The sequence below is a fragment of the Myxocyprinus asiaticus genome, chromosome 50 (genome assembly GCF_019703515.2).
Source record: "Myxocyprinus asiaticus isolate MX2 ecotype Aquarium Trade chromosome 50, UBuf_Myxa_2, whole genome shotgun sequence".
NCBI classification, from domain to species: domain Eukaryota; kingdom Metazoa; phylum Chordata; class Actinopteri; order Cypriniformes; family Catostomidae; genus Myxocyprinus; species Myxocyprinus asiaticus.
Window position 1 is genome coordinate 20,156,651 of NC_059393.1, and position 25,938 is coordinate 20,182,588.

A 25,938-nucleotide genomic window follows, 5' to 3' on the forward strand; every position below is an offset into this window, starting at 1 on the left:
TTAGATGTAGCACCAAATAAATTGTCAAATTAAACACGTGTGTGATCGTCGCCAAATACTGTATATGAGCTGTGTAAAATCGGAGGATCATACCGTTATAAATCCAAAACACACAAAGTGAGACAGAATGGCGGGGAAAATTAAACGGATCCGACAGAAGCTTCATCATGGCGCCGTGAAGCTGCAAAATTACAGTGAAAGCAAATCCACGCCGGGAAATCTGGAAAAAGCACCGATTCCATCAGCACATGTGCAAAGTGCAGCAAAAACACTCTCAACACAGCCCAAAATAAACACAACCGACAGCAGTGTGAACAGCAATGCAAAGGTAAGACTGATCCTCTTATTTTCCACATTGTCATTTGCTTTAGGGTTGTTACACTCGTCAACTAGAACTATGGAAATACCATGTTTTCTTTTGGACATCTACCATGGTATTACCATGTTTTTGGACATGTACCATGGTAATACCATGTTTTTTTGGACATGTACCATGTTAATACCATGTTTTTGGACATTTAACATGACATATGCCATGGTAATATCATGTTTTTTGGACATGTAACATGCAGGTAATACCATGTTTTTTGGACATGTAACATAGTAATACCCATGTTTTTGGACATGTGCCATGGTAATACCATGTTTAATTTGGACATGTACCATGGTAATACCATGTTTACTTTGGACATGTACCATGGTAAAACCATGTGTTTGGACAAGTACCATGGTAATACCATGTTTCTTTGGACATGTAACATAGTAATACCATGTTTTTGGACATTTAACATGGTAATACCATGTTTTTGGACATGTGCCATGGTAATACCATTTTTTTTTGGACATGTAACATGCAGGTAATACCATGTTTTTGGACATGTAACATGGTAATACCATGTTTTTTGGACATGTAACATGGTAATACCATGTTTTTTGGACATGTAACATAGTAATACCCATGTTTTTTGGACATGTAACATAGTAATACCCATGTTTTTGGACATGTACCATGGTAATACCATTTTTAATTTGGACATGTACCATGGTAATACCATGTTTACTTTGGACATGTACCATGGTAAAACCATGTGTTTGGACAAGTACCATGGTAATACCATTTTGTTTGGACATGTAACATAGTAATACCATGTTTTTGGACATTTAACATGGTAATACCATGTTTTTGGACATGTGCCATGGTAATACCTTTTTTTTTGGACATGTAACATGCAGGTAATACCATGTTTTTTTGGACATGTACCATGGTAATACCATGTTTCTTTGGACATGTACCATGGTAAAACCATGTGTTTGGACATGTAACATGCAGGTAATACCATTTATTTTGGACATGTAACATGGTAATACCATGTTTTTTGGAGATGTACCATGGTAATACCATGTTTACTTTGGACATGTACCATGGTAAAACCATGTGTTTGGACAAGTACCATGGTAATACCATGTTGTTTGGACATGTAACATGGTAATACCATGTTTTTGGACATGCACCATGGTAATACCATGTTTATTTTGGACATGTACCATGGTAAAACCATGTTTTTGGACAAGTACAATGGTAATACCATGATTCTTTGGACATGTACCATGGTAATACCATGTTTTTTGGACACGTAACATGGTAATACCATGTTTTTGGACATGTACCATGCAAATACCATGTTTTTTTGGGGACATGTAATGTGGTAATACCATGTTTTTGGACATGTACCATGGAAATACCATGTTTTTTGGACATGTACCATAGTAAAACCATTTTGTTTGGATATGTACAATGGAAATACCATGGTATTCTTTGAAGCATCTTGGAGTGCCATCACTTACAAAAAGTATCCTCCTAGTACCAAAAATAGCGTTGTATTTCCATGCTACATGTCCAAAAACATTGGTACTACCATGGTATTTTTGTACCATGTGGGTACTTTTTTGTAATTGTCATATTTTAAAGGGATCATAACATGATGAATAATATTTTCCTTGATCTTTTCACATGCAAGGTCAATGTGCTATAAAAACATACTGTAAGTTTCAGAACTCAAAACTTCCTCCTCAATTCCTCCTGAAACCAAGCTGCCAAAACGACTCATTCTCTACCTGCTCCACATTGTGATGTCACACTGTGGTATATGCATCTGACCGTCTTTACAACAGTCCAGAGCAGAGAGCCAATCAGAACAGTGGCCGTTTACTTTCAAGTCTTAAAAAAGAAATAGCACCAAAACTGAGCATTTTTGACAGAGGGTCAGAATGAGGTTGGAAAATGATCATGTTTTACAAATATATGATTGTTTTTTGTGTGTGCAAAAACGTTTTAGGTTCACTTATAAAACATTATAAGTGAACCTAAAGGAACATATATATATATATATATATATATATATATATATATATATATATATATATATATATAAAGGCATGTCATAACCCCTTTAAGAGACATACATCAGAATACTATGGTATTTTTTAAAGTGCATTGAAACACTATGTAATTTCCATGCTGCATTAAATTAGTAGTTTGTATATACTGTATAACTATGGTATTTATCAATAAACATTGGTATTACCACCTAATAATTTTTGTTTTACCATAATCCGTTTTGTAACCCGATCCTTCCGATGGGTGAATATCCGCAAAGCCGCAGGTCCAGACGGCATTCCGGGCCGCGTCATCAGAGCGTGCGCGAACCAACTGGCTGGTGTTTTTACAGATATTTTCAACCTTTCCCTCTCTTTGTCTGTAGTCCCCACATGCTTTAAAACGTCCACCATTGTGCCTGTTCCAAAGCAATCCAAAATCACTTGCTTAAATGACTGGCGTCCTGTTGCTCTGACCCCCATCATCAGCAAATGCTTTGAGAGACTAATCAGAGATTACATCTGCTCTGTGCTGCCTCCCTCACTAGACCCATTGCAGTTTGCTTACCGCAACAACCGCTCCACTGATGATGCCATTGCATCTACAATACACACTGCTCTCTCTCACCTGGAAAAAAAGAACACTTATGTGAGAATGTTGTTTGTAGACTACAGCTCAGCATTCAACACCATAGTGTCCTCCAAGCTTGATGAGAAACTCCAGGCTCTGGGCTTAAACAGCTCGCTGTGCAGCTGGATCCTGTCAAGCATACGCCAGGTGGTTAGAATGGGCAGCAACATCTCCTCATCACTGACCCTCAACACTGGAGCCCCACAGGGCTGTGTTCTCAGCCCACTCTTGTATTCTCTGTACACACATGACTGTGTGGCAACACACAGCTCCAATGCCGTCATTAAGTTTGCTGATGATACGATGGTGGTAGGTCTGATCACTGACAATGATGGAACAGCCTGCAGAGAGGAGGTGCACACTCTGACACATTGGTGTCAGGAGCACAACCTCTCCCTCAACGTCAGTAAGACAAAGGAGCTTGTGGTAGACTTCAGGAGAAGAGATAGAGAACACAGTCCCATCACCATCAATGGAGCACCAGTGGAGAGAGTCAGCAGCTTCAAGTTCCTGGGTGTCCAAATCACTGAGGAACTAACATGGTCCATCCATACTGAAGCCGTTGTGAAGAAGGCTCATCAGCCCCTCTTCTTCCTGAGATGGCTGAGGAAGTTTGGAATGAACCACCACATCCTCACACGGTTCTACACCTGCACTGTAGAGAGCATCCTGACTGGCTGCATCTCCGCCTTGTACGGCAACAGCACCGCCCTCAACCGCAAAGCACTGCAAAGTGTGGTGCGAACTGCCAGACACATCATCTGAGGTGAGCTTCCCTCCCTCCAGGACATATATACCAGACGGTGTGTGAAACAAGCTCGGAGGATCATCAGAGACTCCAGCCACCCGAGTCATGGGCTGCTCTCACTGCTACCATCAGGCAGGCGGTATCGCAGCATCAGGACCCACACCAGCCGACTTCATGACAGCTTCTTCCCCCAAGCAATCAGACTTTTGAACTCTTGATCTCTCATGATCAACATACATCAGCACTGCACTTTATTAATCTTATTATCTACACTGGACTGTCATAAATTATATTCTCTTAACACATTGGCAACTGACTATCAACTGACAGCCTGAATGTCAATACAGTACAATACAACCTACTGTACATTTTATATATACTATATATACTATTTTTTTATTTATTGTATTACGTGTATTCTATATTGTGTGTATTGTATAATGTACATTGTATGTTATTATTTGTATATTGTGTTGTGTGTATTTATGTGTATATTAGATTTTAAATTGTGTTGTGTAAATTTGATGTTTATTGTAGATTGGTATATGTCTCATCACTGTCAGGACCGCTATGTTGTTCGGAACTGCACCCAAGAATTTCACACACTATTGCACTTGTGTATATGGTTGTGTGACAATAAAAGTGATTTGATTTGATATATAAAAAGGCATGTCATAACACCTTTAAGAGACATACATCAGAATACCATGGTATTTTTTAAAGTGCATTGAAACACTATGTAATTTCCATGCTGCATTAAATTAGTAGTTGGTATATACTGTATAACTATGGTATTTATCAATAAACATTGGTATTACCACCTAATACAGTACGTTTTCTAAGATTAATGTCAGGTTTTATATATTACGTCATTGTCATGTATTTCTTTTAAGCTTAATTCCCTGTGTAATTTATCCCCTGATGACCTGCTTTAAATGAGATCATTATTCTGCTTCATGTGTTTTCCATGTAGCCGTTTAATTTTCCCAGTGGAGTGTTTGCTGGAACTAAAATCACCCCAGAGACTTTAGTTCAAACCTTGAAGTTTGATGAACCATCAAATGTGACAGTAACCAAACAGACAGGAGGAGAACTGAAAGGTAAGTGATAACAGATTGGATTGCTTTTAAATGCTATTAATATTAGTGTGTATATATATATATATATATATATATATATATATATATATATATATATATATATATATAAATGGAACATGTAAAATACATTAATAAATATATATTAATATATTGAATAATTCTGATATAATGATGTATAATTTTATGTTAAATATTATACAAAATAATGTTACATTAAATGTAAAAAAAAAATATGTATATGTACATTTTATATTAACATTTTATATTAAATTATATCTAATATTGAATTTAATAAAATTAAACATTAAACAGTTTTTATGATGAATAAAAACTGTGATCTTATTGCAAAGCATACAAGTTTGTTACCATTAGATGGCAGACTGTAGCAGGTTTTTTAACTCTTATTTCAAGTTTGGAAATTTAGCAAGTTTGTCATATTAGATCTATCTACCTATATAATATAAATTGAAGGCTGGATGTTTTAAATCTATGATATATGTGACATGTATGTGATACTGTACAAGAAGGTAGTGGGTAAATCTGGACTGGTAAGAGAAAGGTTGCTGGTTTGAATCCTACAATGGTTGATCCCTGAACTATCACATTGGTCATATGCTTATATTCGACTGAATTTGTAGTGATTATACTGTAAGTCACATTGGATAAAAGCATAAGTTATTTGCACACTGAAAAAATGATGTGTTGGATTTACTTAAAATATATATTTGGAATTTTGCGTCATGCTTCTTAAGTAAATTCAACTTATGGTCATTTTATGTCAGCATAACTAGAAAACCTTTGTTAGATATACACGAATGTATCAGTTCATTCAACTTTACTTACTTAAAAAGGTGTCACATGCACTGGCGTAGCCAATTAGACACAGGCCCACCCAGAATATTAGAGATTATTCTTTGACTTCAAATATATATTCATAAAATAGTATACAACTGCATAAATTCTGATTTCTGAAAGAAGTTTTTGAATGCACTGCTTCTCTGCTGTTAAAAAAAATGTGTGCAAAAACTTGGCCCATCCATTTTTAAAGCCCACCCAAAAGTAATTTCCTGGCTACGCTCTTGGTCACACGAATAAGATTTAACAAAAACTATTTACATTGAAACAACATCAATAATACTAAAAAGAGCTAAAATCTCTATGAATTTTTTAATAACAACTAATTAAATGCTCCAACAATTTCCTTTTGAACAAACAAACATGCTTAAATTATACAAACACAAGAGCTTATGGGTATTCACCATTACCTCAATTCTGTACTTGATCGTTTGAGTTAGTAGTAAATAAAATCATTTTTTTGAAACCAAAGAAGTTCAGTGAACTCCCAATTATTCATTTACTTTATGTATCACTGTAAGTTCACCTTATAATTGATATTTTGTGTTGCACACATTAATGAAAATTAAGTTAAGCGGAAAATGTTTGAAACATGTGCAGTACATTTCTGAATAGAAGCAATATATTATCATCCGTCATGGTTGTTGTTGTTTTTAGTGTAAGTCCCAAAGTTGTAACCATTCTAAGAATGTTTGATATAGTTAATGAATGAATGTTACATTTATATAGAGCTTTTCTGACACAACACTCAAAGCGCTTTACACAGTGAACAGGGGACTCTCCTCAACCACCACCAGTGTGCAGCATCCACATGGATGATGCGACAGCAGCCATAGTGCGCCAGTACACTCACCACCCACCAGCTATAGGTGGAGAGGAGAGAGTAGAGTGATACAGCCAATTAATGGATGGGGATTATTAGGAGGCCATGATTGATAAGGGTCAATGGGGGGAATTTGGCCAGGACAGCGGGGTACACCCCTACTCTTTTCGAGAAGTGTCCTGGGATTTTTAATGACCACAGAGAGTCAGGACTTCGGTTTAACTTCTCATCCGAAGGACGGTGCCTTTTTACAGTATAGTGTCCCTGTCACTATACTGGGGCATTAGGACCCACACAGACTGCAGGGTGTGCTGGCCTCCCTAATACCTCTTCCAGCAGCAACTTTAGTTTTCCCCAGGAGATCTACCATCCAGGTACTGACCAGGCTCAACACTGCTTAGCTTCAGTAGGCAACCAGTCTTGAGCTATAGGGTGATATGACTGCTGTTAAATGATAGTGAGGTTATGTTTTTTACCACACAGGTCCACAGGTTTCACCTATGGTTTTGATTCCCCTCAAAAAATAATTGAGGTTGTTTAAGGAAGCCTGTTCTCTTGGTTCTCTGCAGTGCAAATAACTGATGTGTGAAAATGACAGCTCTACTGCATCAGTGTATTGACTTGACTGCTGGCTGTCCGACTGGTAACATGTAAATGAATGAGAGTTTGTGTAGAGGAGAGATCTCCAGTGTTGTCGGTAGAGTGTCCCACCTGCTACTCGTATGAAAGCACCTTTTGTGTATATGAGAGAGATAGAAAGGGAGGGTGACCAAGCACCTGCTCTGTGTCAGAGACTATTTTTGGAATAGCATTCTACCATTTATACTTAATATGTAGTGTATAAAATGCATAAAGCATACTACATTGAGCAGAGGTGCCCAAGCTTTTTCCTGCGAAGGGCCAAAATTCAAACTAGATTGAGGGCCGTGGGCTGAAAATAAATGTTGCATTATAGCAAACATTTTCTGGTAACCTTATTTAAACAATCAATTCAATTTTAAAATGGCTTGTTTCAATAATTACAAAGTTGCATGATCTCTACATTGTATAATGTGCATTGTTACTGAAACAATTTTTTTTATTCTCATTCACATATTTTCAGATATTTTGGCTATTAAATTAACATAACCTACAAAACTAATGCACCAGCATAGAGGAGATGACATCATTTCTCCTGATTTGGAATGAGGAGCTTATAAAAAAAAACTTAGCAACTCCTTCATGCCAATTGAATAAAACAATGCAAAATAAACATTTAACAATGAACATCAGAGATATGATTTATACACCAAAAGTGGTTAATGTTCTTTAAAATTATTATTGTATCATTATTAACGTTTTATTTAACATCAAGGCAATTTAACACATCCAGATATTTTTATTTATTTATTTTTTATTATTATTATCAGCATTGTAGCATTTGGTATTTTTAGCACGGGAGCACAAAACCAAACTGATGCGGAGCATGAGAAGCAGACCGTCTTTGCACGTTTATGGCGTGAGCATCCGCCACTGACTTGGCAACATCTGCACAACGGACGGCACGAAACAAATAACGTTCAGTGATGGATATATTTGGAACTATATCAGATTGCCCAGAGCCCCCATTAATTTCCGACCCTGGATGGAACTAGAGATGGAGATGAGAGATGTAACAGGTGTGTAAGTGTCTTTCTTCACCATAGGCCTACAGTTGGTACATTACACAAAGCATTTTTGCTATTTCTGCCTTTCTTGCAAATGTGCTGCATTATGACTAATAAGGTAGTGTCAAGATATGAAAGTCGTTCGCTGTCACGTGCTTGCAATGTTAACAGCTTTGTTGATTATGAACAGGAACGATATTGTTTTATTGCATCGCTTGCATATGGAGACGTGGTATAACGTAATTTGCATGTGGAACAGGTTTAGAAAGGTTTATACATCTGTAACATCTTAAGTTCAGTAACTACGCGACAAAGCACGTACTCAACTAAATTTAACAAGCACTCACATGCACTGCTGAGAGTTGCAAGAGAGAGAGGGAGAGAGAGCGGATTTACTTGCGCAGCTTCTGGAATTACAGTTTGATACAAAAACAAGTTTATTGATTTGATTTTGATTCTGTATCTATTGGTTTACTAATTTGCAGCTGCACTGTAAAGTGAATAAAAGTGTGCGGGAATTTTCCGCATTATGAACATGGAACTTGCAGGAATGATTAAAATTGTGCGCAAAACCTGCAGTCCCATGCTGAATTTCAACCCCTGCAAACTGTATTATATTAAAATAGGAAAGTTGCCTTGGTTCCCCTCCTTTATGATTTAATTATACAAAAAAACGTTACTCTGCAATCTGCTAAATTAATGCAATGAAAAGCTGTGTCAATAGCATTTTTCCCCCAATGTTTTCCCCTCTTGTCATATACGGTAAGGTGGGCCAAATCGAAGGTCATCACGGGCCAACTTTGGCCCACGGGCCCTGGTTTGGGCATCTCTGACCTAGAGTATAGAATGTGTAGAGTGCATAGTATGCAAATTTTCTCTATGCATAGATAGAATACCTGGATGACCTACTACATTTGCCAAAATGTGCAGTATGCAATCAGAGCACACTGCGTTAAATACTGTATCACACAATGCAATACGCTCGACTTGACCTCCACTGTAACTAATGAACTGGACGTAATATTCGCTGTGATTTTAAACATTTTTTCTTGACTCATTACTTGATCAGACTATATAGGCATTATATTGGTTTATCAGTCACCTTGCTATCTAGATATTGGCATTACAAATCTTTGTACAAATCAGCATATACAAACTCACAGAAAGTGCAAAATAGCAAAATATGGAAGTGAAATGGGTTGCGAATGCCGTTTTATGTGGACCTGGAATATATAGGCATTATATCAGTTCATCAGCCACCCTGCTGTCTAGATATTGGCATTATAAATCTTTGTACAAATCAGCACACACAAACTCACGGAAAGTGCAAAATAGCACAGTTTGGAAGTGAAATGAGTTTTGAATGCCATTTCACTTGGACCTTGAATATATTGGCATTATATCGGTTTATCAGCCACCCTGCTGTCTAGATATCGGCATTAGAAATCTACCTACGAATCAGCGCACACAAACTCACAGAAACTCAGGGAAAGTAGAAAATAGAACAATATGGAATTGAAATGGGTTTTGAATGCCATTACATGTTGAACATGTTAATATATTGGCATTATATTGGTTCATCCATCAGCCACTCTGCTGTCTAGAAACTGGCATTACAAATCAATGATTTACAAATTTTACAAAGTTGTGTCCTCACTTTGCATCAACTCCCGTCAGATTTTTTTATAATCCTGAATACAAAGTTTTACAAAGTTAAAAATAGTGAGGAGAAAAGTTGTTTTATCTGCACATTTTTTTTTTAAATATTTTTCTCTCAAATGCAATCTGTAATTTTGATCTTTTGGAATATGCTTTATTCATTATCTAGTTCTCTTTGAATGTGAATCTCTACATTTTAGAGATGTTGACATATAGAATCATTGTGTCTGTGGCTCTGTTTTGATACAACAAGATCTTCAGCTCTTTAATTGGGGTATCAATGTCTCGGCTTGACCTCGGAATTTCACCTCCAGTCCAGCTCCCCTGGCTCTCTGCCACCTCCCTTCCCCGAGACGGATGGATGTATGAGGAGATGAGAAGTGCAGGGGTCAGGGGGGCAGGAAAAGGCAGTCGGAATGTTCTGTCCGCTCCTAATTGGCTGTGTCCATTTCAGCCAGCTCTCAAAATGTAATGCTCTCTCCAGGATGTGGTGGGAATGATGGATTTTTTTTCCTATCCAGTGTTCACGGCAAACAGACAAGATTGAGTTTCCAGTGTGGAGAGAGATAGGTAGGGCGTAGATCGCTATCGGACAGATACAGCAGAAAAACACAACTGTTGTTATTTCTGTGGTGGCTGATGGTGATGAATAGCTGTCTGAATAGTTTTCACCCTTTGGCGGCTGATCTGAGTGCAGTTTTGTGGCCATCTCAAATGGTTCAAACCTGGATTAGAGAGTGGAAAACTGGTTCTAGGTCTGGAAGGTGGCAAGGAAGTTTTGAATGGGTAGAAATCTAAAATTTGCATTTGTGCAGTTAGTGTCAGCTTTGAATTGAATTTTGTTTTGATTCACAGAACGTTCCAGGAACGTTAGTTAATGGTTATAAAAAATAAAACCTAAAATTTCAAACCCACTTTAGAAGTACTGTCTTATTACATGTTCTTGGTTTATTGTGAATGATTCATCAATGCATGTTATTCCAAGGGGGGAAAAAAAAGCCATTCACACAAATGTGTTTTACATGTATGTAAACATGCGCTAGATAGACGTCTTTGAACTTTGTGCTGCGTCTCTCTGTGTTTTTAGCATCATGTGCTGGAGCATCATGTTTTTTAGATGCTGTGTCATGCCAAATAGACTTAAACTTTAAAAAAAGCGCATAGTACCCCTGAGGCTGAAACACGTTCACATTCTACTCCTTGTGCACAATTATATTAAATAGCACCCTTTAGTCTTTCCTTTCCCTTAGTGGAACACCACTATTCCCTTCTGTTTATGTCAGTGCTGAGGACGTGGCTTGCGTCTGTCTCTGGAATCATTCTTGCTTGAGTGATTTGCTACTTGTCAACATGACTCCTTTCCCTTTTATTACATCATTGTCATTTTCTCCAGTGGCATTTTGTAAAAGCAAATGTTTTTATTCTATTTCTCATTAAATGATGCAGGCCCAGGGCATTTTTTTTTTTAAGTTTATGTTCAGGCCTTTCTGTTAGAGAATGGCGATCTGTTAAAAGTGGGCTAGATGGAAAATGTGGGTCACAGGACATGATGTTTTTCGATATATTGTTATCGAGTCACCTCTCTGCGTTTTATCCAGAGGGCAGAGTGCATTGTTCAAACACAGTTCGTCCATGGCAGTTTTTTTCCCCTCACAGCTGTGCCAAACGACATCTGTGCGTGTTTATGGGGCTTTGTAGGACCTATAGTAACTTCTTTTACATGTTTGAGTTCATTGAGTCACAATAAATTAAAGTGTGGGAAAATTGATAGATAGGTAGGTAGGTAGATTTAAGTTATTAGTTTTAAGTTGTACATGACACGTAATCTTTTATGACTGATAAGTAACTCTCATGTTAATCTCTGGGGTCTCCTGCAAACAATCAGCATTGGATCTATCCAAGTTTCAGCTTTCCTTTGGACCAAGATGACAGACATTTGAGATGGCCATTTCTCTTGAACTTAACACACACAACAGGCCATTCACCTCTGCGTGATTGATGCAGACAAAACAGCACACATAAAAGCATTATGGCACAAAAATGGAAATGTCTTCGAACTGGATTACAGTATTTAATTACCTTTGTGTAGTTTGGAAATGAGTAAAAACAATCTTTGGCATTAAATGTTGGGAATAATTTGCTAAATTAATCACAGAAACTGTTACAACAACATGGAATTTATTTGAAAAATTGATTTGTTCAGTTTGCAATGAGATTTTAATCTCATTTTTATTACATACACTGTCTGACATTCATAATTTTTAGCATCCTTATTGGTGAATCTCACGATTCTTGTCAAGAACATGTCCGGGTCATATTTCACAGCAAAATCAAAAGAAAGAAATATGAAGTTCTATTTTTCTTGAAGGATATGAAGCCTATTTTTAAGACCATTATGATATTTTGCGTTGTGGCATTATTATGCTGTAATGTGAAAAAATAAAGATATATTATCTTAATTGTAATGAATTTATACATCGTGATAGATTGTTGTACTGGCTTTAATTTATTCTGATTTTTTTAAAAAACTATTCGTATTACAGTAATTTGTATTTTTTATTTTATCCCCTTTTCTCACCAATTTTGGAATGCCCAATTCCCACTACTTACTAGATCCTCCGCTTCTGAGACCGTCAATCCGCGCATCTTATCACGTGGCTCACTGTGCATGACACCGCGGAGACTCCCAGCATGTGGAGGCTCATGCTACTCTCCGCGACCCACGCACAACTTACCATGTGCCCCATTGAGAGCGAGGACCACTTAATCGTGACCACGAGGAGGTTACCCCATGTGACTCTACCCTCCCTAGCAACCGGGCCAATTTGGTTGCTTAGGAGACCTGGCTGGAGTCACTCAGCACGCCCTGGATTTGAACTTGCGACTCCAGGGGTGGTAGTCAGTGTCTTTACTCACTGAGTAAAGGCCCCCTGTATTACAGTAATGTTTACTGTGTTACAGTTATGAGAATCTAATAAGAATCACCATTGAGAATAATGGGAATAACAAATTAACTTAGAAGCAAAACGTATTACCGTAATGAGAATTTGGGGTATTTAACGATCATGAAAATATTGTCACAATGCAATTTTTTTTATTATTGTTTTAAGAGTAGGCTTAATTTTATATTTTTTTAAATATTTCTTATGTTTTCCTTTCGGTTTTGAAGTGAAATGTGACCTGGACATATTTTCAGTGAGATTCATTTGCCTAAAAAAACAGCATACTTTGTATTTATTCTGAAAAATAAGTAAGTATTATGGAAGACTTTGGTGTTCAATGCCCACTGCAAGGTAGGAGAGGTCCGCATGGGTCAATCAGGCTGTTAAAGTCTCAGATTTTCCCTCCCATCTCTCCATTAAAAGATCTTTGCTGAGAGAGAAGGCATTTATATCCAAACATTTAATACAAATGCTTTTTTTCTCTGAACGTTGCTTGGCAACCCAAAGCTGTGTTGCTCCCCTGAGGATAAAATGGCAGAGGTAAACTAATTTTCATGCCATTCGTAGTACAGCATGGGTTTAATCCGTATGTGTTTTGTTTTTTTTTGAGAAAATATTAATACATTTTTGTGTTGCTGTGAAATATGGCCCAACTGTTTTTAACATCTAGTCCATCATTTCAAAGTACCAAGTGAAAATATGAGTAGTTCATATTGTTTTTTCTTTATTGATTTTCATTAGATTTTTTTAATCCACATTATAAAACTGTTAGTTCAGGTCTTGGCTGCTAAATTGGTCATTACAGCATTTCAGTCGTGGTAAAATACACTATGTAGTAACAGCAATAGTCCCCATATTACTGCACTGCACCCATAGTTGATGGTTATTTTTGTTGCATGGAAACATTTTGAATCTCAGTAGGATGGCACTTAATGATTTTGCTAAATAAAATAAAATAATTTGTGTGTCTGAGTGACTATGTTCACGGCTAAATATAGCACAGCGCCTCGTTATGTTTCTAAACCCCGACAGAGTGGTTAAAGAATGTGATAATGACCGGCTGACTGTACGTTATCCAGCTAAATACTTTGCTACTTACAAATTAATAAATAAATGGACACACCCACAAAAACATTTTTAAGTTTAAATTACTTCATTATGTTAGAAGTTCTGTTGGTGTTTATATTGTAAAAACATTACAGTATGACAGCCTATTACACTGCTTATTACATTACTACTTGCCAAATAAAGAAATAAATGTTCATTATATATTGATTTGAGTTTAAATTACATTTTTATATAAGAATAGACTGCGGAGTCTCCAGAAACAATTCCAAGAATTCCACCTCCGGTTTGCACTGAAGTTCTGTTGGTGTTTACATTATGAAGGTATTACAGTTCATTATCGCACTTATTACATGACTGCATGCCAAATAAAATAAATACATTGATTTGAAATATTGTTTTGTTGAAATTATGTTATTATGTGAGATGAAAGAGACCACAGAGTCTCCAGAAACAGCTGAATTCCACCTCAGGTTTGCATCGGAATTCTGTTGTTTACATTGTGAAAATGACCATATTGCAGCTCATTATCCCTCTTATTTCATGACTGCTGGCAAAATGAATAAAGAAATTGATCTGAAATATTGTTTTGAGTTGAATATACTTATTCATTAATTGTGAAAATGACAGTCTGACTGCTCATTATCCCATTTATTATACAACTACTTGCAAATTAAATTAAAAATGGACAATGGATTTGATTTGAAATGATTTTACTAGCTTTTATCGCAGTGATACGTGAAGAAAGATGACTCGCATATCTGGATGCCCTCTGAAATATCACTTTATCCCCAATTATGCAGTCATTATTTAGAAATATTAGGTCGCTGGATGGTGCGACCAATCAGAATTGAGTGTTCCAGAGAGCTGTGTAATAATGATTAATAATGATTGTTTTATTATTATTATAATAACATTAACAATATAAGTCTTATTATTAAATGCATGATAAGGACAGCTTTGTTTAACATGAGGGGAAAAAAATGTTTATCTGCAATCTGACCTCTTTTTTCCTTTGGTCTGTGAATTCTCTCTGTCAAACTGAAAGAAAGCTACATAATCGCACAGTCCCCACACACTGACACACAGGTTTTTATATATATATATATATATATATATATATCCCATCACACCCACTCTGTTCCCCAGAGTTCAGTGCAATCATTAAATACACAGTATGGTCTCTCTGACAAACATCACTATCTTTGAACAGGAAGTTACATACAGTTACAACAACACATCCTACAGCAATCTATACACAACAACATTCCCTTCTGTTTCCCTGCATTGATACCAGCTCATGGAGACATTATTATCTCCCAATTCGTACACGACCCCCTAGTCATGGCACATCCCATAATATTCACGTGTGCGCATTAGATTAAAAACAGTTTGCTTCATATATCACTATTTTTCCAGAATATTATTTTTATGTAGCCTGTTACTTCTTAAAGTGGTAGTTCACCTAAAAATGATAATTCTGTAATCATTTACTTAACCATATGACTTTCTTCCTTCTTTTGAACACAAAAGGGATGATAGCCTGACATTTATGCCTAACATCTCCTTTTGTATTCAGTTGAAGAACAAAAATCAAATGGGTGGGTAAATGATGACAGAATTTTCATTTTTAGATGAACTGTCCCTTTCATTGATTGGCAACCACAATGTTTTTTGACAGGTCACACAGAGTTCTTGCTCTGCAGACAAAACAAAACCAAACATAACCCAAACATCTGCATTCAAAGCCAAATAGAAAGCCTTCTTCAAAGAATAGCTTGAGGTTGCACTGCATATGTTTTGATTTCAGATTATGAAAGCTCATCTGCTCTGAAAATAATCTTTTTATCTTTGGTTTGCCCAGACTGATTTTTGAAGTTTTTCTTTTTGTTAACAAAAAAGTCAAAAGTCAAAAAAAGCATACTAAAACAGAAAAACTCGCACACTTACTCACCGCTCCAACAATAACTTTAATCCAAAACCAGGTGAAACGTTAACCATGTGGTTTTGGATTAAAGTTATTGTTGGAGCAGTGAGTAAATGTGCAAGTTTTTCTATTTTTGATGCTTTACAAGCACACTTTCTACACTTATTTTGGGTAGAAAAGCTACAGAATTTTGCAGGAGGGATTTAAATATGGTAAATTGTGTTTAACAGAGCTGAAAGTACTACACACTTATTGGTATATGAAAGCATAATCAGCAGATCTCACAGCGAATTCGGAAACAGTAGGTCGACTTTTCTTTAGCTGAAATCGGTCTGTGTTTACCGAAATTCAAAACACTGCCCCCAATGGCCAAAATGGTAAGTGTTGTTGTGCTCCATTTTCCGAGTGAATTGTTCACATATGGGTGCCAAAAGCAAGTTTTGAAGCGAGTTGTTTTCAGCTGTACAAGCTATAATATAGTGAAGAGGAATGCATGTTTTATAAACTTTACCCCCCAACCTAAACCTAACTAACCATCAGTGGAGTAAAAATGTAATGCTAGAGGGAAAAATGCAACCTCCGAATCGCGCTCGTCACTGATTATTCGAATGAGATTACTTCCTGGATTTAATACAGGATCCGAACCCGGGTCTCTCATGCTGCTGCTGAAGCGACGCGGTTCCAGTTGCGCCACAGAGGAAGGTAAACATGCTGGAGCCGATGCAAAAATGTCTGATAGCAGGTGCCACTTGTCGGTGAGTCGGCATAATGTGACCGGTCCTAGGGTATCGGAACTCTTGGAAAACACATGCCGACTTCCTGTGTGAGAATTTTTCGTAAAAAAAGAAAAAAAAAAGAAACAGATGATGTGCACAGCTTTGTGAATGACATGCGTTTGAATTCGTAAGTCAGTATGAATATACTGTCATTCATTTTGGTGAATTGGTCAATAATAATCCATATGAACCTCTTGTTTCCAGGCACAGGGGAAAAGAAACAACAGTCGAAGAAAGAAAAAATTAAGGAGCGGAGAGAAAGATGGCTGAACAGTGAGTATTTTTCTCTGTTTCATTGTTAGGGGCTGTTTTCACAGAATGCATTTCTGCGCCTCTCCGCACCGTTTTTAAATTGTTTTCTTATGTAAACATGCATTTGACGGAGGTCTTTGTCCGCTGTGGCACATCTTGCAGTTTTTTTTGCGTCTCGTGGAGGAGCGCTGAGTTTTTTGATGCTGTGTGAAGTTAAAAAGAACTTTTTTTTTTTTTTTTGGTCCAAGGACACATTCAGTGTGAACAGCCCCTTAATATTATTTTACACTAGATTTTTTTTCTAATCACTTCTCAGACATGTTTATACTGCCAGTCAACTTGTCCAGAAGGTGAATTGAAATAGTTTCTTGAATGAAACAGTGTCTTGAATGTTTTCGTTCACATTAAACAAATCAACAACAAGCTCATCATCGTGCTTCAGCTTGTAGATTTTCGATCATCTCGCTAGAGAACTCGCTTGCTTGTGTTTACAGCTGTAATTCCATGGCTGGTTTGCAAACCTTTTATGTAGTCATCTGTGATAGGTGGAATGTTGACCAGCTGAAAGGCGCGTTGCACCACTTACTGTACCAGAATAAAATTGATTGTCAATCAGCGCCACCTATTCTAAAGGAATGAATGTGCTAATGGCAAGTATTCATGTCGCTTTTGGTGTGAACTCTTTTTATGTTGAAGACTTTTATTCACAAAATGATAATCATTTATCAAAAGTTCTAAACACCCAATCTTGAACCGCACAAAACAAGACAGTTCTTGCAGATGAGTATCACAAACTGATCCGTGGTTATCTCATCGGCCAACGGGAACTTGTTTGGCGTAGATGGCAGGAATAAACGCCACACCCTGATTCTGACGCCTGTAATAGTTCTGACTGATCGATGCGTCGTGTAACACAAGCTCCATCCGTGGTGATTATAATTAGGATCTAATGTGCCTCACGGCTCCAGCCATAACCCAAGCCTGCAGACTACATGTCAGATTTTCAGGAAATTAAAAAGGAGGAAGAATAATATGTTGATAGATTGTGACCCGCTCCATAAACGAGTTTGGGAGAACAAAAGCAAGCTAACTTCTGCTAAGATGATTCATCTAAGAACTTGCAAAAATCCCAAATCAATTAAAAATGGGTCTCTTAGTCTACTATTTTTCCTGTGACAGGTTCAACTTTACTCAGATTCAGAGAAAACTGAATATAATCTCTCCAACGAGAGCTTCTTCGTAGCTTTTTAGGTGTCAATCAAATATCCATATAACAACAAGTTTCTGGTCTTGGTCAGAGATTTCAAGTGGATGCTTTGAGAAATGAACAAACAGGTTGTTACACTGAGATCTTAATGCTTCTTACCTCTATACTTCAGGACTGAGAGTCTCACGCCACTTGACATGCTTTTTACATTTGAAAAATAAGATGGGCATGTAACCAAATGCTCCTGTGAATTATGAAGACATTTCTTTGTGGTGGGGGTTTTTCATACTCGTCTTTTCCTCCCTATATGTACTTGTTCTATTGGACTGAGGCACCTTGTATGGTGTGCTTTCTGTTACTGAGATTTTGGTTGTTTTGTAGATTATTGGATGACATCAGTCTGTTCCCTCAGTAGTTATTTTCTGTCTATGACACCACTGCATAGGCATGACATGGACAGGAAGACATACTGAACATACTCAAAAACTGCCCAAATATCTTCTCATTCATTTCAATGGCCTTTTTTATTAAACCATATTGCAAAAAAAAAAAAAAAAAAAAAAAAATCGCTGAGACCATTATCAGAACAACCTGATCTGCTGTACCTTTGCTTTTATCTATTATAAAAGCAAAACAATTGTCGATTAGGTGTTTTGTATTTGGTTTGGTTCAGTTTGCTTTGGTTTAGTTCGGTTTAATTATTATTTTTTTGGTTTTGTTTGATATTGATTTGTTTTTTGGTTTGGGGTTTATTTGTTTTTGTTTGTTTTTTGGGTTTGGTTTTGTTTTTTGTTTGGTTTTTGGGTGTGGTTTTGTTTTTGTTTGGTTTAATTTGGGTTTTTGGGTTCAGTTTTGATTTTATTTTTGGTTTTGGTTTGATTGTGGTTTGTTTTTATGTATTTTTTCTGTTTTTGGGTGTGGTTTTGATATGGGGTCTGTTGCATGAAGCCGGTTTCAGTGGCAACCCAGCTAAGTTTGAGTTTAGTTTGAGCAAACTCTGGTTTTTCTGTCTCAAGAAGGCTGGTTGGTTTTTAATGTTGTTTATCGCCAACGTACGCTTCACGGCTAACCTGCTCCGGATCAGGTTTTATTCTGGGTTATGGATCACAAACAGATACTGGACCAATCATCTGTGAGTAAAGTGACATCTCTGACACAATAAAGTCACTCCCCCTGTATCTCTCTCAAAAGTAAAGTGCACTTCACAGGGAATTGTGCATATTTAATGAATTTAGATTTATATATTAAGCTTTAATATATTATGTCTATATTATATGATGGTTTTTTTTTTGAGAGAGAGCGAGTGATTAGGTAACCTTGTATCTTTTGAGTAGCACATTATCATACAATTAATAAGCCTGAATGTTCTTATTGTGAACCTATATAAATTCAATTACACATTCTATTCAGTTCATTTTTCCCACAGTCACCTCAAACTTCCGTGGCAGCAGCGGTGTTTCTTCATAGTTCATACTGTGTAAATGTTCAAATTCAAAAAAATGTGTTTTGGTGTGGTTTTGATTTGGTGTTTGTTCATAGATTTTGATTTGGTTTTTAGGTTTGGTTGGTTTTTATTTCTTTCTTTTTTTGCTTTTAAGTTTGGTTTTTGTTTTGGGGTTTTGTTGTGGTTTGGTTGTTTGAGTTTGGTTTGGTTTTTTATTTTGTTTTGTTGTGGTTTGGTTTTTGTGTTTGGTTTTTGGGTTAGGTTTTGATGTGTTTTTTAATGTATTTTTTTGTTTTGGGTTTGGTTTGATTTTTTTTGTTTGTGTGCTGATCATATAAGCTGGAGTCTGATTTTGTCTGTCTGTTGTTTCTAGAAATCAGTGCAATTAAACATGCACGTGAACAGCAAGTGGCGCAAGCGCGAAGGAAGGCCACGCCCGTCGTGGGGGACATGAGACCGCTGGCCGACGCCCTTCCTGAACTCTCCCAGCTCCTCCCATCACTCAAAAGTGCACACCGGAAAAATAAAGCGTAAGCACTTCAAAACTCTCTAATTCTTTTGCAGTTTTTATTTATCTTAGGGCGGTGAACCCTATAATGAATAATATTTAACTAATTAATAGCACAGTTTTATGTAATTAATCGTGATTAATTGCGGTACATGGTACATTAAAACAAACATTAACAATCATAAATATATTTAATTTATACTTTGTTTCAAAATACTTGCAAGAAACTAGTTAGTCATCATTTATTTTAATTATTTTAATATGTACGTTAAAACGTTCATGTTTTTTTTTTGTTTTTTTTTTTACATGTATAAAACATTGATACAAGTATATGCATACATGCCATTAAATCAGTTGACATGCTCTACTTAAAAGTTGGGCAAAATCTTCTGGTGTTTTCCAGTGGACTTTTTTAATAATAGGATAAAATTGGCAGATTTAATTCATATAAAACTTTATTGGCAAGAGAAACTTAAGTGTACATTGCCAATGCATTTTTAGACACTATACATACAGATATAAAACAAATTGAATTATTTATTTGCTGAAGGTTAAAATCTCAAAACTGTTATTTTTTCTGGCTGCCGTTTAGTCTCTTCCATGCACACGCTGGGTCTCTCTCGCACGGTTTCGCTTTTGACACATGACAGTCAGTGAGCGTTTTCGGGCGATGCGAAGAGATATGGCAGCTAGCCCGTATCTCTCCACACCTGACTCGCCAGACTGCGGGTGAAGTCTTCATTCTTTGTACTGTATATCTGCTCCCATCAATTTTGGCCCCAGGAAGTGGGGAAAAGCTTTAATGAAGTTTCCACTAATTTCAGTAAGTGGAAAAAATGGATACTGCTGCATTAATTGTTTAATTATTTTTACCGCGTTAAACAGTCAACTCTTAATTGTTGAAATGAACCCGTTAAGTTTCCCAGCCCTTATTTATCTTCAACATCCCTCTTCTTTTTCAACCCTGTTTTGCTTGCCTTTACCTTCTTTCAGTAATGTAATTTCTTGTTTACGCACACCTATTCTTTTTTTTTATTCTTTTTTTTTTTATGATTTTCTCCCCTTTTTCTCCCCAATTTGGAATGCCCAATTCCCAATGCACTCTTAAGTCCTCGTGGTGGCGTAGTGACTCGCCTCAATCCGGGTGGCAGAGGACAAATCTCAGTTGCCGCCGCGCCTGAGACCGTCAATCCGCGCATCTTATCACGTGGCTTGTTGAGCGCGTCGCCATGGAGACAGCGCGTGTGGAGGCTTCACGCCATTCTCTGCGGCATCCACGCACAACTCACCACGTGCCCCTCTGAGAACGAACCACATTATAGCGACCACGAGGAGATTACCACATGTGACTCTACCCTCCCTAGCAACTGGGCCAATTTGGTTGCTTAGGAGACCTGGCTGGAGTCACTCAGCACACCCTGGATTCGAACTTGCGACTCCAGGTGTGGTAGTCAGCGTCTTTACTTGCTGAGCTACCCAGTCCCACACGCACACCTATTCTTAATCATAAGTTAGAATTTCTACCCATATCTCCTGCAGACATAAGCTGATTTGTGTTGACAAACATATCCTCTACGAAAATGCGTAAGTACTTGTGCGTATTTGTTTGCCTGAATTAGCGGCAGTGTATAGACAAACCAGGTATGAGCGAATGTCATGAGAACCACGGCACATCCAAACAGATTTCAACAAACGTCTGATTCTCTTGTGATGGGATTTGAACCAAATTTTGTTGGTTTTCTGCAAGCCAGCAAACATTCCTCCACCTCCTGCCAACTGTATCAAATTCTGCCCTGGTCCATCTACGTAGCAAACTCGATATTTATGGAATAATTTAACTAGGAATTAATTTAATACAATTTCTTATCAACCTGTCGTAAACGTTTAAAGCTGAAACGGAAAATCCCATTTCGTTTTACAGAATAATTCACTCTGTATTCCCTGGATATCTCAAGCCAAATAAATAAACTAATAAATATAGACTGTCAAGAAGTCTTCAGTGGCTCATGAAACATAAACGTCTTTTGGGAATGCTAGAATTTGTGAAGTATTTCAGCTTGTGTTATGGTAGGTGTCGAAATGTAAACCTTTAACAGCACACAAACACTTCAGGCGGTGATATTTTTGGCAGTCCTCTTAAACAGATGTAAATTTATGTCGCGCACGAAGGCTCTAAATGTAATTCTACAGAACAAAACAGCTTCTATTTGTGGATTATATGCAATGCTTAATGTTTGACTTGTAAGATTTTATAACAACACAGCATGGGTTGGCATCAGTCTCGTTGTTTTAGTAGACTAATCGGCTGTTTTGGGCACACAAAACAAAGACGAACTTGTTTCCACTGATGTGCGATTGCTTTGTACCGAGACATTCATCTGTTTTTCTCCTTTTGCATTAGTGTTGTTACTCGGTTAGTTATTTGATGTACATTGTGAAGTGTTGCTTTCTTTTTTTTGGGGGGGGGGGATTTTTCCCCCTTTTTCTCCCAATTTGGAATGCCCAATTCCCAATGCGCTCTAAGTCCTCGTGGTCGCATAGTGATTCGCCTCAGTCCGGGTGGCGGAGGACGAATCCCAGTTGCCTCCGCGTCTGAGACAGTCAACCCGCGCATCTTATCACGTGGCTTGTTGAGCGCGTTGCCACGGAGACATAGCGTGTGTGGAGGCTTCACGCCATCCACCGCGGCAACCACGCTCAATTCACCACGCGCCCTACCGAGAACAAACCACATTATAGCGACCACGAGGAGATTACCCCATGTGACTCTACCCTCCCTAGCAACCGGGCCAATTTGGTTGCTTACGAGACCTGGCTGGAGTCACTCAGCACGCCCTGGGATTCGAACTAGTGAACTCCAGGGGTGGTAGCCAGCGTATTTTACCACTGTGCTACCCAGGCCCCTGAAGTGTTGCTTTCTTACTCGTGCATGTATAACTCACAAATAAATAATATTTGTGCGAGGAAAGCCTGTGCTCTGAAGTTTTTCAAAGCGCGTCTTCAAAGATGCCTCTTAGTTGCTATGTATAAAACATTTGACAGGCTTTGTTCTGTATGTGTTCTTTGTTCATCGGTTAAGAGTGCTAAATAAATGGAGTCTCGCATTTCCACATGTAATGTAATTAAATGTTTGTTCTTGTTTTTTTTTTTTGTCTCAGTCCAGTTAAGAAGAAACCAGAACCCACAGACTTCAGTCTGATGAAACCAGCCCAGAAACGAAAGCTGCTGTAAGATGAAACCGTCCCTTTAATTTAAAAAATGCATAAAGGTACAACGGGGCGAAAGGCTCCACGGGGTAAAAGGCTCCTTTGATTTTATTTTCAGCCAGAACACTAAATAGCAACAAAATCTACCACAGTACTTTCCTAAACACCTGATGTCACTATGCACTGCAAAATTGTCCTGTTCCATGAGATCTTTGCATGTAATGTCTAAGGTTTGAGCAATTTGATCTCATTTTTTATATTTTTTAAAATGTTGCAAATTTATGTAGCTAATGAAAATCCCTGAAATTAACACATTTCTTTTGAGACAAAATACTCAATAATTTATCACTGTCAGTTTTGTTTAAGGTCATTGAATCAAAAGTTTTTCAATAACTGTCCAATTAGTGTAAGGGTAGTATTTGGGGTAAAAAGCCCCCTGTTGCAGGGGCTAAAGGCCCCTATTAAACACATTGTTTTTCTTAAGTGGGGGAATAGATTTGTTATAAAATTGTTCAAAGTGGGCTCACATTGACTCATCCAATCACAGTGGAGATTAATTTGTTTATAGAATACTTTAGATGTTATGAAATGTCAAGTGTGATTGAAATTAACAGGAAATTGTGCATCCTTTTCTGAAGTAGTTATTTTGAGTAAACATTATCTTAATTTGTTACTCTAAAAAAGCATCTTGATGTCTCAAAATTATTTGCATTAGCTGACTAATTGTGCCCTATAACTATTGCCCCATATCTACACAATATCACTATAATCCCCCTTAGGGGCCTTTAACCCCAAGTTTGTGGGCATTGTACCCCAAATGTGGGGTTAAAGGCTCCCTCGCCACCTCTTTTTAAAAACTGAATTTTAATCAAAACAACCTTCCGTTATGATTTATTTTCACTCAAATGATGTTGCTCCATCAATATTCAATACAAAGAACAATACATTTTGTGGCCAGAAAAAAGTGAATTTTCCTTAAGGTGTGCCTGTTGTTCCCTAATGTTCATTTTATTTATTTATTTATTTATTTATTTTTCATTTTTCATCTGAATGTTTGTAAAAATAGTGGTTTATGGATGAATCTCACAAAACTTGTCAAAAATGTGTCCAGATCACCCTTATATTTTGCTTAAATGTGATCTGTTTTTAGGTCTCTTAAGATTTGTTTCCATTGTGATTATTTTATGATGCATGTTTCACCTCAATTTTCAATACTGTAATGCAAAAAAAAAAATAAATAAAAAAAAAATATGATTGTATTTCAAACAAATATATTATTTAAATTGCGAAGTATTTACACATCATGGTAGTATTTGTTGTACTGCCTTTCATTTATGCCGATTTAATAATAATAAAAAAAAAAAAAAAAAATATATATATATATATATATATATTATTACAGTATTTTGCACAGTATTACTATAATAGTTGCAAAAAATGTATTACAGAGAATCTAATGAGAATCACCTTTGACAATATTGGGAATAACAAAAAAACAAAAACAAAAAAAATATCCAAAAACATTACATTATTGAGATTTTGTGAGATGTGCTGAATTGTCACAATGCAAATAGTAAATTATGTTTCTTTTTTTATTTTAAATATTTCTTTTGATGTGGGGTAAAATATGGCCTGGTCATGTTCTTGTTTTGTGAGATTCACCATAATACATAAAAAAAAAAAATTCTAAAAAGTTTACTTTCTAAGAAATTTAGCAGGTCTACTTGTTCACTGCAAGTTGTAAACAGGTTCTTGGCTTTGCAACAATGTTTTTTTTTTAATGAGCAGATTCTTTAACAAAGTAACATTTATAACAGTTTTTATTTGTTTTTGTTTCAGCGAGAATGAAGCGTTGCACTTCAGCGAAGCCATGAAAAACCCCACCTACAAGACCAACCCATTGGCTGCGATCGGCGAACACTTGCGAAAACGATTCAAACAAGAAGACGAACAGAGTTAATTGCAGCTCTGGAGCGCCAAGACAACAAAAACTGCACGTCAAATATACGTTAACCCTGCTACACCAAAACTAACTAGCGGGTAAATCTCACGAAAATGGTCTTTGACATAATTGACCCCAAAATCAAAAGTAAAAAATAAGAAGTTATTATTTACATAAAGAAAATGAAGCATACTGTATTATTAGGACATTTTTGATTATTTTCATGACAATTAAGCACATTTAAACCAACCTTCTCCAATTGTCAGCAGCCTACCTGTTATGCAAAAAATATAATAAATTATACATTTTATATATATTTAAATTGATACGTTATTTTAATTGTAAACAATGCAAATTACGCTTCATTTTCTCTTTGCAAAATACAGTATATTTTCATGTTTTTTCTTTTGATATTTGGATGAAATACGACCCAGTCATGTCTTAAGTAAGATTAATCCTATATAATCGTCCGTGGTAGTTCCTGATGTACACGAAACAAAATGGTTTTGTACGTTGTACCGTATCACTTAATATTGAAATATTGAAATATGGAAATTAAGAGGTGTTCCAAGATTTACCTAATGCATCAACATCTGTCTGGAACTGCATGAACACTATAGCGGACACAGTAAAATCATTTATCACAGTTCCTCTGCATCTTCGCTGGAGGTTTGAGTGTAATTTAATAAATTAGTCTTAAGTGTGAATTATCCGTTTCTCCAGTTTCCTAAGTTAATAATCACATTATCTAATGCTTAATGAATGTTACTTTTCACACATTCTGGTCAACATGCTTTTGACTAGATAAAAATAAAACCAGTAGAGAAAATA

The 25,938-nt window shown here is 36.7% G+C and overlaps 1 protein-coding gene across 1 annotated transcript; it reads left to right on the forward strand.

The window, feature by feature from the left end:
- On the forward strand, nucleotides 1-25,938 carry LOC127438792 (ribosome biogenesis protein SLX9 homolog). The gene is made up of 6 exons (XM_051694642.1): nucleotides 1-328; nucleotides 4,729-4,855; nucleotides 16,753-16,821; nucleotides 19,825-19,981; nucleotides 23,118-23,186; nucleotides 25,005-25,938. The coding sequence occupies exons 1-6, from the start codon at nucleotides 128-130 to the stop codon at nucleotides 25,123-25,125; spliced, it is 744 nt and encodes a 247-aa protein (XP_051550602.1). The 5' UTR covers nucleotides 1-127; the 3' UTR covers nucleotides 25,126-25,938.

Bases quoted from the DNA above. Each gene is read 5' to 3' on its own strand.
- LOC127438792 (XM_051694642.1), top strand. From the start codon at position 128: ATGGCGGGGAAAATTAAACGGATCCGACAGAAGCTTCATCATGGCGCC. The intron at 329-4,728 runs GTAAGACTGATC...TTTTCCATGTAG, and splicing joins GTGTGAACAGCAATGCAAAG to CCGTTTAATTTTCCCAGTGG. The intron at 4,856-16,752 runs GTAAGTGATAAC...TCTTGTTTCCAG, and splicing joins GACAGGAGGAGAACTGAAAG to GCACAGGGGAAAAGAAACAA.